Source organism: Notolepis coatsorum, assembly GCF_963971535.1.
Source record: "Notolepis coatsorum genome assembly, chromosome: 7".
Lineage (NCBI taxonomy): Eukaryota > Metazoa > Chordata > Actinopteri > Aulopiformes > Paralepididae > Notolepis > Notolepis coatsorum.
Genome location: NC_140171.1, coordinates 5,702,943 through 5,718,846, shown reverse-complemented (window position 1 = coordinate 5,718,846; position 15,904 = coordinate 5,702,943). Strand labels below are relative to the sequence as shown.

Here is a 15,904-nt window from a genome sequence, read left to right as displayed (position 1 = left end):
GATCCATCACATGGACCTGAACAGCACACGGAAGTCCTACCAACAGAGACGCGCACGGTGACGTACTCTATGGCGGGGGAATTCCTGCGGTGCACACGCCCAATATACCAGGCCGTGGGACCAGGAACTCCCTCCCCCCCCCCCCCCCCCCCCCGTAACGTGCCGAACCGCCACGTGATGGGAACCTTGAAGGACAGGGGGTGTACCCCTGACCGACAGAACAATGGGGAGAGGAAAGGTTACCAGTTCACCCCTTTACGACCCCACACCCATGATACGACGTAACGACAAAAAGAGAATATGACACAGTCATAGTCAGCTCTATGAAGCGTTTCACAGCTCCACACAGCGCACGAGCTAACCTGCTATCTGATTTTTACTAAGGAAAAACACAGAATAGAGAGGGCTCTAAGAACCCCGGTCCAACATACACATGTGCTTCTGTGGCCAGTACAACCCAGTTGCAGGTCACATGACACACACAACCCATCATCACCTACAAAAAATGGCAAAAACACTCAACAGAGGAACGCCGTTTTTTTCACAATGAGAGAATACATCATTCTTGATTAGTATCGACCACAGGCCTTGCTAAGCACACATGACAGCAACCAAACCAATTTCCCTTTAGGAAATAAGTTTCTCCAGCAGATTTAGCACAACCTCAGCAATCAAGCTGAGAGTTACATCGTATCCCTACCACACAAAAGACACAATTAATGCACAACATGTCTGATAGGAGGTGATAAAGTCCCCAGGGAACCGGGGGGGGAAACACAATCCTCCTATTTTACCCTCAATACGGCCAGTTAAAACAGGAAAACCTGTTAATGTGTGAACTCACTGTTCATTGTCATTACAGTCTGAGAAAGAACATTCTTTTACTCACTCGTCACCAAGCATAGCTTCATAGGTTAGTTGCCTTAGTAGTGAGTACACGGTACACATAAACACCATGATGTTTCTCACACAACAACCAGATCAATACATCACGATCTGCACGGAGAAGCTAACTGTCAGTGACAAAAACAGCTCACACACAACCCGCAACGTATCTCAAATGCATTGCAACAACACACGTTTTGGGAAAAAACACCGTTATTCACAATACATTTAGCAAGGTAAAACCAGAAGACGTGTTATGAGGTCTGGCCAACCCCGTACCTGCCCGGAACGCAGATCAGCGAAGTGCAGTCACAAGCCACCGTAGAACACAGCCGTCCCGTGTTGTTCGATCCGGGCAGCGTCGCCGCTCCACCAGTCGCTACAGTCCTCTTTGTTGACGCAATCCCCGTCTAGGCTCAGGCAGGGTCGACGAACATCCCCTGTCAAGGATGACGTCGTGGTCAAGAGTGTAAAACATGTTAAAATCAAAGCACGTTCAACAGAATAGCATCAAGCTAACGGCTGCTCCAACCGTTCGGGTGCTATTGCTTCCGCTCGCGAGACGCCGATCTACGACGCACGCGATCAGGAGCGAGCTCCCGGCGGCGCGCGAGAAGCCAAGCTACCCCGCGCCAGGCCACCGACCGGCTAACCGTAAGCTATGAACATGTAAACAATGACATAACACTCACCCAGACAGGCCGCCGTTCTGAACCCTCCTCACTTTTTAAGAGAAAAGAGAAAACAAGACGTCAACACCGCTTCACAACGGTGACAGTACCACGTCCGGCGGAATCAGCACAGTACCAACTGGCCTGTATAGCTGACTTTGAACATGAATCTGCCGCTATCGCACATTACATGCACATATCCCCTCGTGAAGGAATACTCTCATTTGGATATGAAAGATGGGGTCTTAACACGGTGACAGAGAGAATCCACTCGTCCAGAACACACAGGGATCACCAGTGTCAATGGTCGCGGCCCACTAGTTAAAACTATAATGGTCGCCAGACCAAGGCCTTCTGTCGCCTAGACGGCTAAACAAAGGACCCTAGCCTGGGGCCGGTTTCCATAAACTTTGTCAAGTAGCCCCCATAGCACTAACAGACAAGTGGAGCCCGCCAGCAAACACTACTCACCCAACCTGGAACGCACCGCTCCTCACAACAGCGGCATGTCCGACAGTTCAGCTGTGGCCTGACAGGTTTCACCCCAACAAACACAGCAAGGAACTGCAGTTGAGAAGCATGCAGCGGCGTGCTCCCAATACGAAAACCGGTGGAGGGTTTGTAGAATGATCATCATCTTCTAGACACTCCAGTACGAAGACAATATCGCCGTATTTTCTCGAAAATAGTGAGAGAGAAAATAAAGATATGATGTCAACGTATCCTTGTTTCCCAAGCTGTTCCTAATCCAATTTCTTCCATCATGGTGTCAAGTGTGGGGATCTACCGAGGCACCTCTTCCTTGTGGTGAAAGCGAGAAGGAGGAGAGCAGGTGACCACACACCTGCTTATGAAGGTAAGCTGATGAGGGGTGTGGTCAGACTAATACTGGTATTAGAGGTACATTTGTGGTTTATTCAGTACGCGTGCACGTACGCGAGATAGTGCAGTAGCGATGCCAAGCTAAGCCACTAACGATACAGAACGTCACAAAGACCCCAGTTTATTCAGTGTCAGTATTCCATAGAGATTGATGAAGTGGATCACTGATTAAAGGTACTCATTTCATCCAGTCTTACATAATTAAAAACACAAGTTAAAATGTAGCTATGTACAGTGTGTTTTACATTTGTGTCATCAATCAAATCAACAGTATAAAATATATTAGAATTGGAAAACAAATACTTAAAAGGAGCAGTTTGGCCAAAATAGTATTTTGTGCACTTTGAGCGCCACAAAGTGCCATCCAGCTCCATTGTAAATGGTGAATTTTTTTTTAATTTAACAGCTTTTATCCAAAGCGATTTACATTTTGTTCCTCACATTCACACGTTCACTCACACATTCACACACCGAAGGTGGAGGCGACCATGCAAGGTGCCGACCTGCTCATCGGGAGCAGTTAGGGGTTAAGTGTCTTGCTCAAGGATACTTCAACTGACTGCCCGGGAGGAGTGGGAATCAAACCAGGAACCTTCTGGGGCCATTTTTTATTTTATTTTATTTATCCTTTATTTATCCAGGAATGTCCCATTGAGATACAAGATCTCTTCTTCCAGGGAGTCCTGACCAACACAGCACACAACAAGTTTCAACATAAAACAGGGCATTAAACAAAAAACATACAATTCAAATATAAATACAGAGGGTCATTTATGCAGTGGCAAGGAGCATAATCACATCAACAATAGCATCAGGTAAAACAGTTACATGTTTCATAAAGGGCTAATCGTAGCATACCTTTAAAAGCATTCACAGTAGGAAGTGCCTGTAGACAAAGTTTCACTTGCAGCGTATTCCATAAAAAGGGAGCATAGTGGGAGAATGCAGCTTTACCAAGCTCTGACTGCATCAAAGGAACATTTAACAGCATCCCATTTGCTGCTCGTCTGGTATTAAAAAAGCAAGTATAAAAGGACAGAAGTCTGGAGATATATAAGGGCAGCTTACCTAGCAATGACTTAAGGATAAAAATCAACATGTGTGATTGTCTTCTTTGGTACAGAGAGGACCATCCTAATGACTGATACAAAGTGCAGTGGTGGGTGCGAGAGCCTGCACCCGTTACAAAACGTATGGCAGTATGGTACGCAGAATCCAGCTTTTTAAGCAGGGAGGAAGGAGCATGCATATAGATTACATCGCCATAGTCTAATACAGGCAGAAAGGAACTCTGCACAATTCTCTTCCTGGCTTCAGACGGGAAACATTTCTTTAACCGGAAGAAAAAGCCCAGTTTAGGTCTAAGTTTTCTCAGTAGGTTCCCAATATGAACATCAAAGGCCATCTTTTCATCAATTCATATGCCCAGATATTTATAGGATGCTACTTTGTCAAGGCATGTCCCTTCCAGTGTCAGAATCGGGGGGACAGCTGTATTAGCTCGAGAGCGAGAGAAGGTCATGTACTTGGTCTTTTTTGCATTAAGGACCAGTCTTAGCCTTAGCAAGGAGTGTTGTAGTGTATTAAAAGCATCCTGTAGAAGCTCTATGGCCTGAGTTAAAGAGGAAGCCACTGTGTAAACAACTGTATCATCAGCGTATAAATGAAAACGTGCTGGGTTTATCCCATTTCCTAGTTCATTTATAAAGATGGAAAATAAGACAGGGGCCAAAATAGAACCTTGTGGAACACCTTTGTTTACAGTAAGAGCAGCTGAAAAACCATGTGGTAGGGTATGTACTGTTTTAGTTGTTGTTCTATTGTGGATCCCCATTAGTCTATAAGTGAGACTACGCTTCCTGGGGTCCAAACATAAATAAATACAAACACAAAAAAAAGTTAAATACAAATATAAAAGCAGCAGCTGGTGGTAAGGACCTCAGATAACATCAGTTTAAAACTGGCTAAAGGAACAAGTGCCATCAGTTTGAGGCTTGACTGAAGCTCCATCTCCTCCCACTACAAACATGGGAACTCTCTCGTACCTCGTATTGGGGTCACGGTTCGGTACACGCGGCGTGTGTGTTGGCGACGCGCGGCATGTGTGTGTTGGCGATGCGCGGCGTGTGTGTTGGCGACGCGCGCCGTGTGTGTGTTGGCGACGCGCAGCGTGTGTGTGTGTTGGCGATGCGCGCCGTGTGTGTGTGTTGGCAACGCGCAGCGTATTCTCCGTATGGCTGAGCGTACCGCACCATGACGGCTGCACCGTAAATTCACGGGACGAATACACGTACCGTTACACCCCTAGTGTGCGTGCTTACCAACTGTTTCGCCTGTTTTATTGCAACACTACTATCACCGACATCTAAGAAGGGAGATCCCCCCTTGAACGGCCCTTCTATGGTTTCTCTCCTCCACATTGCCTGTGGTGCATTTTTTTTCCTATTGCTAGGTTTTAGTGAGTTTTTCCTTACCTTCGCGTGGGGTATGTCTGGGAGTGTTGCATTCCTTTAATTTATTTATTTTAAAATGTTTGGACTTCATGGTGTTTTTGTTTTGTTCTTGATTTATTGTGATGTTTCTTCTTGACTTGTTTAAAGAAGACGTGTGCGTGCGGCCCATGGGGACATTAACGTGTGTTGTCGGGCCTTACAAATACATTTGATTTGATTTGATTCTAAGACCAAGGACCAAAATAAAAAAATACTCCTTTTTCCAGCGTCAGTCCGCACAGCAGGTACCTGGAGGCACTGGATCTGAGGTTGTAAGAGTCGCAAACTGGTATAAATCTGGCACATATACTCACGGCTTCAATGTGGTGTTTAAAATTTAGATTTCTGTCCAGCCAAAAAGACAAACTCAACAGAGACACCCTACTTCCCATTTCTCCCACGTGGAATGCACCTGATTGGATAAATTACATGCTGGTGCTCTAGTGCGTCATCTAGTGGCTGAATCCTACCTATAGCACCTTTAACTAAAATAAAATACAGAGTGTGCTCTAGAAGTAATTTCATTGGCTAACATTATCTCTCAAACTCCGCCTCCATGATCTCGCCCCACGCCTCCGCGTCCAGCGGGCACATGCGCGTGTCCCTCAGCTCCTCTGCGGAGCGCACGTTGCTGTAGCGTCCTCTCAGCCAATCACGCTTCAGGAAGCTCCTCTGGTAGTACCTCACCAAGGTGGCCTGTTATTAAAAGAAATGGTAATAATAAACTTTATTTATATAGCACTTTTCATACAAGAATTGCAGCGCTGAGCGCTTCACGGCAATGATGTAGACACAAAATTGGCACAATTATAGACAGGTATAAAATGAGCAGAGAGTTTATATTAAAACCTCGCGGACAATTTGTAACAGATTTTTGTCATTAAAATCTATGAAATATAAATAAATGTCAATAAGAAAAAGGATTGTAATAGATTTCTGTCATTAAAATCTACATCCCTGTTTGTTGACAGGGACACACGAACGGGAGCACATCACTCCTGTCCTCGCCTCCCTTCATTGGCTGCCTGTGCAGTTTAGGATACATTTTAAGATCCTGTTATTTGCATATAAAGCAATACATGGTCTGGCCCCACCCTACCTCACAGAGATCTTGCACCCCTGCACCCCATCACGGTCTCTGAGGTCTGCTGACCAGTCCCTCCTTATTGTTGTCCCCAAATCCAGGCTAAAAAACAGGGGGGACCGTGCGTTGGTGGTTGCAGCCCCCAAACTCTGGAACGAGTTGCCCCCCCACATTAGGCTGGCCCCAACGCTCCAATGTTTAAGTCCCATCTTAAAACACATTTGTTCTCCCTAGCATTTACAAAAATGTACAGTCTGGGGCAGCTGGGTGGCGTAGCAGAGATTGAATGAATGAATGAATGAATGAATGAATGACCTTTATTTATAGAGCACCCTTCACAGCACGAATGCACAGGGTGCTTTACACTACAGCTTAATATAAAAACACAATAAAAACAAAATCAGAAATAAATGACAACAGACAAACAGCAGTTAAAAACAGTGAAACCAGATAGAAAAAGTAGAATAAAAGAATTTGGATAAAATCATGAGTCACTAATTAAAACAACACTATAGAACAGAAAAAAGGCGCCTATGTGTGATTAAAAGCCTGACTGAACAAATGTGTTTTTAGTTGTTTTTTAAAAGAGTTCTCAGATGGGGCAGTTCGCAGGTCCAGGGGGAGAGCGTTCCAGAGCCTTGGTGCTGTCACCTCGAAGGCTCGATCACCCCTAGTTTTTAGCCTGGTCCTGGGGATCACTAGGAGGTGCTGATCGGCAGATCTGAGTGAGCGGGTGTTTGTGTAGGGATGGATGAGTTCCGTGATGTAGATAGGGGCCTGACCGTGAAGTGCTCTGAAAGTGAAAGTGAGGACTTTGAAGTGAATTCTATAGTGTACCGGGAGCCAGTGCAGGGATACCAAAATGGGAGTGATGTGACATGATTTTTTTGACCTTGTGAGTAGCCTGGCTGCAGCATTTTGGACCATTTGTAGTTTATCTGTGGATGATTTGGTGAGACAGGTGAAAAGTGAGTTGCAGTAGTCAAGCCTAGAGGAAATAAAAGCATGCACGGATAGTTCTAGTTCAGAGTGAGATATGATGGTGCGCAGTTTTGCAATGTTTCTGAGGTGAAAGAAGCAGGTGCGTTTGAGTGTTTTGACATGTTTGTCTAGGTTCATGGCCTGGTCAAAGACAACACCCAGGTTTCTCAGGTGGGGACGTATGTTGTCTTTAAGGGACCCCAAGTGAGTGGCCACTCTAGCTGCAGTCTTTTCAGCTGCTACGATCAGCACCTCCGTTTTATTTGCATTTAACTGGAGGAAATTACTCCCCATCCAGCTCTCAATGCCGAGCAGGCACTCCTGGAGAAGGCTGAGTTTCTCCAAGTTGTCGGGTTTAAAAGAGCAGAGTAGTTGTATGTCGTCTGCGTAGCAGTGATATTTAATGCCGGTGAATTTGTTGATGAGGAGGCCTAGGGGAAGCATATAAATGGCAAAGAGGAGTGGTCCTAGCACCGATCCCTGTGGTACCCCACATGAGAGAGGGGTGGGGTCAGATTTAAAAGGACCCACAGCCACCGAGAACGTTCTCTCCCTCAGATAAGAGGCGAACCAGTTTAGAGCGCTCCCAGAGATGCCCACCCACTCCCTGAGCCTGTCCAAAAGGATGTTGTGGTTGACCGTGTCAAACGCTGCGCTCAGGTCTAACAGGACCAGAACAGAGCATTCACCAGAGTCAGCAGACATCAGGAGATCATTGGATACTCTGAGAAGGGCAGATTCAGTGGAGTGGAGTTTGCGGAAGCCAGATTGGAATTTGTCACAGATGTTATTCTGTGACATGTGGGTGGTGAGCTGGTTGGCTACAACCTTTTCTAACACCTTTGATGCAAAGGGCAGCTTGGAGATGGGTCTGAAATTATTATGGATGGTGGGGTCTAGGTTGGGCTTTTTTAGGAGTGGCTGTACGACTGCCTCCTTAAAATAGATTGGGACAGAACCAGAGGCTAGGGATGAGTTAATGATAGTGACTAGACTGGGGCCAACAGATCAGAAAACTTCCTTAAACATGGATGTAGGAAGGATGTCTAGGGGGCTCGAGGAGGTCTTCATGGAGGTGACTAAGATGGTGAGATCATCCAGAGAGACAGGTGAGAAATCGCTCAGGGATGCTTGAGTGGTGGGATGGAGGGGAAGGGGGGATAGAGAGGGAGTGATGTTTGCCATTATGTTTGCAACCTTGGTGACAAAAAATTGAAGAAAGCGGTTACAGTCCTCATTTGACAGCACTGGTGTAGGGGGGGGGGGCTGACAAGTGTGTTAATGGTTTTAAATAATACTCTGGGATTGTGCTTGTTGGATGAGATTAAATTACTGAAATAGGTAGCCCTGGCGGACTTTACTGAGTTATTAAACTCAGCCGCCCTCAGCTCTTTGAGGTATAGCCGATGAACTTCTAAATGAGAGGTTTTCCAGCGTCTCTCTGCTCTGCGGCAGTTACGCCTGAGCTCACAGATGTTGTTGTCAAGCCAGGGGGAGGGGTTCACAGGACGAACGCTGCGTGTTGCTAGGGGCGCTACGTCATCTAAAATGGCCGCGCAGTGTGTGTTGAATTTGTCAACCAGACAATCAACGTCATCAACAGAGGACACCAAAACATTTCTATCATAGCTAGCAAGGAAGCTATCTATAGCTGCGCTATTGATAATACGAGAGCTTTTTACACACTTCAATGGAACAAAGTCATTATCGAACGCTAGGCTAAACAAAATACAGCTGTGATCGGACACCAATAACTCCTCTGTGCTAACATTGCTGACTTTTAACCCGATCGTGAACACAAGGTCTAACGTGTTGCCTTTGCAATGCGTCGGACCGGAGATGTGTTGGGTGAAATGAAACGAGTCCGTAACATTTAAAAAGTCAGTGGCAAAGTTATCAGAGCTCTTGTTTACATGGATATTAAAGTCTCCAATCAGCAAGACCCTGTCCAAGCGAATAATGGACGCTAGAAAGTCACCAAAATCAGCGAGGAACGAGCTATTTTTCCCGCTTGTCACCAATGCAAGAGACTCCAGTCTCGAATCCCGGTGTCAGCATTGCCTGCGGCTTGGACCAGTCGTCATACTATCTCAATTGACAGAGGTAGCGGGTGGAAGTCGATGGGTGGGGATTGGACGTTGTGGACAGCGACTCCTACAGGTCGGTTGGGTGACACCTGCACAGCAGAGACAGGAAGTATCGGGGGCAGCGTGAGCCTCCCACGCGTTACTCCTCGCCACAGAGTCTGCGCTGTCTGGTGAAAAGATGCGACAGGCTGCCTCCTCGTGTACCGGAGGGGACACGTGATGCAAGGCTTCTATCCTCACTACAGCCGACCAGTGGGAGGCATAGTCTAGCAACGTTCAAGACAGGGGAGGGGAGAATTGGCAATACGAAATTGGGATGGGAGAAAAATAAGGAGAAAAAGTGGATAAAAAAAAAGATGTACAGTCTGCTGCCGTAATTTAGTTTGTAGTTCTGAAAAGGGTTAACTGTCTGTAGTGTTGTAGTGAAAGGGTTAACCTTCTGTAGTGTGGAAGTGAAAGGGTTAACCTTCTGTAGTGTGGTACTGAAAGTGTTAACCCTTTGTAGTGTGGTAGTGAAAAGGTTAACCCTATGTAATGTGGTAGTGCAAGGGTTAACCCTTTGTAGTGTGGTAGCGAAAGGGTTACCCTTTTGTAGTGTGGTAGTGAACGGGTTAACCTTCTGTAGTGTGGTAGTAAAAGGTTAACCTTCTGTAGTGTGGTAGTGAAAGGTTAACCTTCTGTAGTGTGGTAGTGAAAGGGTTAACCTTATGTAGTGTGGTAGTGAAAGGGTTAACCCTATGTAGTGTGGTTGTGAAAGGTTACCCTTCTGTAGCATGGTAGTGAAAGGATTAACCTTCTGTAGTGTGGTAGTGAAAGGATTAACCATTTGTAGTGTGGTAGCGAAAGGGTTAACCTTCTGTAGTGTTGTAGCGAAAGGATTAACCTTCAGTAGTGTGGTAGTGAAAGTGTTAACCCTTTGTAGTGTGGTAGTGAAAGGGTTAACCCTATGTAGTGTGGTTGTGAAAGGTTACCCTTCTGTAGCGTGGTAGTGAAAGGGTTAACCTTCAGTAGTGTGGTAGTGAAAGGGTTCATAAATGTGAACGTATATCACTGGGTTTTCGTTGGTTTCGTATGTGTCCTTCCTTGTCGTTGTAAACTGCAACTCCTACTGGTTGGTCGGGGCGCCTGTTCAGCAGGGAGGGGATCTGGGGGAAATAGCGCCGTGACTTTTCAGGTCAGCTTTGTAGCTGCACTGTGTCGTTTGGAGAGACGTTTGCAATTGACTTATCTTGTTCTTATCTCTTTTTTTTTATCTACTTTTTCTCCCATTTTATATTTTTCTCCCATCCCCAATTTCGTATCATCCAATTCTACCCTCCCCTGTCTCGAACGCTGTTAGGCCATGCCTCCCACAAGCCGGCTGCAATGTGGACGAATCCTTGCATCACGTGTCCCCTCCGGTACTCGAGGAAGCAGCCGTCGCATCTTTTCACCTGCACAGCGCGATCTCTCAGCGGCGAGGGTCTGCGTGGGAGGGACACGCCGCCCCCGTCGCTTCCTGATTCTACTGCGCAGGCGCACCAACTGACCTGTAGGAGTCGCTGTCCACAACGTCCGATCCCCACCCATCAGCTTCCCACCCCTAACACTGCCAATTGCGTTAGTATGAACGACCAGCCAAGCTGGTAGCAATGCCGAGAGCTGGGCTCGAACCCAGCATCTCCTGCATTAGTGGCGAGCGCCTTTCCCACTGCGCCACTTAGCCGCCCCTACCTGTTCTTATCTCCTAGGTTACTAAATATATTATTTTTCTTCTGGACCCACCAAGCTTCGCTTTCCTCTGTCAAGCTGAGAGAGGTAAGGGGGCGGAACTTGAGATAGGTCAATTGCAAATGTCTGCAAAAAAAAATGTCAAACATATTTCCCTCCAAACGACCCAGTGCAGCTACGAAGCTGAAAGGTGCCCCTACCTTCCAGGAGAAGCCGTCGTGTCTGTCTCTGTCCACCTCCCTCTGACAGTCGGCCCTGATGGTCAGGCAGTGGTTCCTCCAGAGCTCATCGTCCTGGACGAGGTGACGCCAAAGCCTGCAGGTCAGCGAGGCGGAACAAAGGCTCTCGGTGTCCAGTTCGCCGAAGATCTTCAAGCTCATTTCTCTCGGCAACGTTTCGGCGAAGTCGCGGGGGGGGGTCTCTTCTTCGGCGGACGTCGAGCGGGAACCCCTTTCACAGACAAAATAAAGATTTGGCGGCTTCCTCTCCGGCCCATGCTGCATAGCTCAGGGTTCCACAGTGTGGTTGAGCTCGAACGGGTTCCCTGGAAAAAGAAAGAAGAACAATATTGTTTATTTATTTAACCAGGCGGGTCAATTAAGAACAAATTTGTATTTACAATGACGGCCTGGCGAGAGGACAAAGGGAGCTCTTTGATTTATCTTCTATATTCTTACATTTTTATTTTTTTCTCCTAGAAGGTACTGCTAATGTACCGGTCGGTGCATTATCTTGGTATTCCATGTACATGTTAATCATTTAAGGGCATTTTGTGTTATCTGTTATAATTCTGTATTACATTGCAGATGTCAAAAAAATTATTTATAAATTTTTATAAAGCTTGAACTATACTTTTTATTAGTAATGCTAGTTAACCGCGCCACATTTCTCTTGATGGTTCAACTTCTTCCAGTGTGAAGTCATTGGCAGCTTTGAAGCTTCCAGAACTATATGCTCTGTTCCCTAGCAACATAATTTTAGTGAAACCGTCTATAGATACAAGAACGATACAAGAACTGCACCTGGTCGAGGTGTTAGCTACAATGCCAAACCTGTATCTATTGTGTAAATACAACCAGCTACGTTAACCTGCTCTCTAGTATAAACTAATCACACCAATGTGTGTGATTTCAACTATTAGATTATAGATTAAAAAATGTATTGTCACCATACAGCACAAGTACACAGTAAAACAAAATTAAGTTAAGGCATCCAACCAGAGTGCAAATGTAACAGTAAAGTGCAATAGTAATATACAATGCACACAGGTTATTAAACTGGGTATAAAATATAAATGAGTACTACTGGATAATAGTGCTAATCAGATGTACAGTGTTATAGTATTTGTAAGAGCCAATTTACATGGTTGTAGTGCCATATGTTATATTTTATGCATTTGTTTGGATTTATGTATTTATGATGAATTCTGCCTGTAATACATTGTGCCTGCCAGTCTGCCAAAATGAGTTTGTGGCATCAGTACCCGTTGCTCACCAGTAGGTGACATACTCAGCTACTTAATGAGTAACGGGACTGATGACAGGCAGGTGTGTTTGGTTACCGGTAGAGCCAAACAGTTTTTGACCGTCAAGTCGTCAAGTCGTCAAGTTGTCACGTCGACACGGCACGTTGTTTGTTATCGTTTTGTTTGTAGGGTAAAGTGTTTTGTTTGTTCTTTTGAAAGGTATCGTTTGGCAATTGCGTTTTATCACGTTTGTGTGGTAAATAAACCCATTTGGGGTGTTATTGGAACGAACCTTGTGGACATTCATTCCTTTCACCAGACGGTTACAACAGCGGCCACAGACGCGTCAATTATAGGTTTTTAGCCGGTAGCAGCCTCCTCAAGGGCTTATAGATTTATTGTTTTGTTAAATCAAGTTTGGCCCTTATGCAAGTCAAAAACTAGTGCTCGTTGAGAACACATGAAGAGCAAGTCAAAAACTCGTGCTCTTTAGTATAAAGGTGGATTGGGAACCACACCAAGAGCAAAGCAAGTCAAAAACTTGCTCATCAGTAAAGTGGATCAGCCAGAACCACAGCAAGACGAGCAAAGTAGGTTTAAGCTTTGCGCAACAAGAAACGTTGAGGACAGCGGGGAAGCCATTCAGCCTCGCTTTGATGCGCGCGCGGAGCTGATGCGTTGAGGACTGCGTGGGATTTGCGCAGTTCCAGCTGTTGGATGTCAACATAGCCATGAGCTGAGAAGCGCTGAACGTCAACCTACTCATCAGAGCTCCGACTACAACCAACGGTACCCAACGTCAGCTGCCAACATTTTCCGTGGTAGGCTACAAGCCGAGGTAAGGTAGCGCTACCCCTTTTTTTGGCCATGGTAAATGTGTGCACACAACTCTTACGTTTTGCGAGCATAAAGTCCAATGCATTGGTAGCTGAAAATAGACTGTGCGTACCAGTCTACCGTTAACTTTGATTTGTTTGTGCGCGCCACCGTTGAATCCGTTATGTGCGCCACGCACAACTATCGTTGACTGTTTGAATCCCTTCGTGCGCGCCGGGCATAACGTTATTGCTTCAATCATTTCACTGCTGATTGTCAACATGAGCGTTGCGGATGACAATCAAGACATTAATAATGAGCAACTCGTCGGTGCAGAGGCGGCTGTGAAAACTGTCACAATGGAAAAAAGGGAAATTAAACTGACCTTAAAGGCTGTAATGGAAAAATTGGGAAAATTGGAAAATAAAAGATCAGATATATTAAATAAGGCACAAAAGTTGTACAAAATGATGGAGGTATTTATGCACAATGCTGACGTGACAGGGGTACAAGATGTATTATGTGAATATGTAAGGCTGTGTGAGACAGCCAAATCTGTACAAAATGAATTTATGAATACGTCAACTATGTCCCCGGACGAAAATACATTACAAACTGCCTGGTTTGGGTCAAGAATAAACACGTTGGAAAGCTTCCACATGCTTGTTGAGAGTTGGCTGGCACAAAATATGGCAATTACAAATAGCCAGGGTGAAGTGCACTCAGAACCTGTGCACACAGAGGATGTGCACACTGTCTGTGTAGACACAGAGGCTGTGCACACAGAGGATGTGCACACAAGGGAGGTGCACACTGTCAGTGCACCCACAGAGGACGTGCGCCCAGACAACATACAAACAGTGGTTGATGATGTGAAACCAAATGACAGTATTTCAAATATCTCCTTTGGACGCTCACAAGGCAGCAGAAAGAGTGGTAGCAGTGCCAGCTCTGAACGCCTCATAGCAGAGGCTAAAAGAGCATCACTGCTGGTGAAAGCAGCGTACTTAAAGGAGAGACAAGCTCTGGAGGATCAAGAGCAAGTGTTAAGGAGGAAAAAGGAGCAGCTTGAAATGGAGGCTGAGTTGGCTGTATCCACTGCCCATTTGGCTGTTCTGCATACTACGTCAGATGCAGGGAGACGGTCACGAACCTCTAGCCAAAGGCATGTGGGAAATCACACCGGACCTCCTCATTCAAGCCATACTGTGCTAAATCCGACAGCACAGCAATTCAGCATTCCTATGCCAGAGCCTGTTGTCAAACCAAAAGTTAAACCTCACCTCTTCCACATGCCCTCACAAGGTGGAGCTGCTGCACAACCAACCCTCTTCCACTTGCCATCACAAGGTGGAGCTGCTGCACAACCAACCCTCTTCCACATGCCATCACAAGGTGGAGCTGCTGCACAACCACCCCTCTTTCACATGCCATCACAAGGTGGAGCTGCTGCACAACCACCCCTCTTTCACATGCCACCACAAAGTAGAGCTGCTGTCCAACCACAATTGTATCAACCTTTTCAAATGCCACCACAAGGTGGAGCTGCTGTGCAACCACAACTGTATCAACCTTGTCAAGTACAACTTCAAGGAGACTTGAGTACAGTCCTGCAACGGCAGAATGAAATCACTAATGCTCTTGTGCAACAACAGCTCACAATGTCTCTACCATCCAGAGACATCCCTGCCTTTGATGGTGACCCGCTTCACTACAGGAGCTTCATAAGATCCTTTGAGCACAATATTGAAGCAAAGGCCAACAAAGCTGATTGTTTATATTTTTTGGAACAGTTCACAAAAGGACAACCACGTGAGCTGGTAAGGAGTTGTCAGCACATGATGCCAGACCGTGGTTATGACATGGCCAAAGGTCTCCTGAAAGAACATTTCGGGAATGAATTTAAGATCGCTACGTCATATATCGAAAAGGCCTTGGCCTGGCCCGCAGTTAAGGCTGAAGATGTAAAGGCACTACAGGACTATTCTCTGTTCCTGCGCAACTGTTGCAACGTGATGACAGAGATGCAACACATGCAGGAGCTTGACATGCCTACCAACATGCGCATGATTATAACCAAGCTGCCCTACCGATTTAGGGAAAGATGGAGGACAACAGCTTATGAGCTACTTGAGCGACGACATCATAGAGCTGTTTTTAATGATCTGGTCACATTCGTGGAACGTCAGGTCAGGATCCTTTCTGACCCACTTTTCGGTGACATCCAGGATAAACCAACCATAAAGGATGGATTGAGCAACAGGAGCAAGTTCCAGCCTCAGTACAAGTTTGGCAGAGCTGAAGGCAACAGCTTTGCTACAACTGTCACACGTCTGGACTCCAAGGACCCAGACTCAGGCTCTGTCCATAGGGGACAGGATAGCGGAGCATATTCAGGCTCTGTCCATAGGGGACATGATTCCAAAGCCAATTCAGGCTCTGTCCATAGAGGACAGGATAGCAGAGCATACTCAGGCTCTGTCCATAGGGGACATGATTTCAAAGTCAATTCAGGCTCTGTCCATAGGGGGCAGGATTTTGAAATGGAGAAATCTGAGTCTTGTGTATGCTGCTTTCAGGATCACTCTCTGTCAGAGTGCCCGCTGCTGAAAGGCAAGAACCACAATGATAAAATTATTTTCATAAAGCAAAATAGGATTTGTTTCGGATGTTTGTGTTCCGGTCACATGAGTGCTGGTTGCGACAAGCGCCTAACCTGCAAGGTTTGTGAGAAAAAACATCCAACCGTACTTCACATTGACAGGCCTTACCTCAGCACATACCAGCAGCCTAATTCATCTGCAAGTGTCACTTCAGCTGTCAAGTCAAGT

At 46.0% G+C, this 15,904-nt stretch overlaps 1 protein-coding gene across 1 annotated transcript; it reads right to left on the bottom strand.

Annotated features, from left to right (window-relative positions):
- Positions 1 to 5,464: 5,464 nt before the first annotated feature.
- LOC311231333 (F-box only protein 48-like) lies at positions 5,465 to 12,415 on the bottom strand (the record flags this gene model as incomplete). The annotated part of the gene is made up of 2 exons (XM_084317887.1): positions 10,993 to 12,415; positions 5,465 to 5,626 (listed from the first exon to the last, which is right to left on the bottom strand). The coding sequence occupies exons 1-2, from the start codon at positions 11,293 to 11,295 to the stop codon at positions 5,465 to 5,467; spliced, it is 465 nt and encodes a 154-aa protein (XP_084174013.1). The 5' UTR covers positions 11,296 to 12,415.
- Positions 12,416 to 15,904: the final 3,489 nt, after the last annotated feature.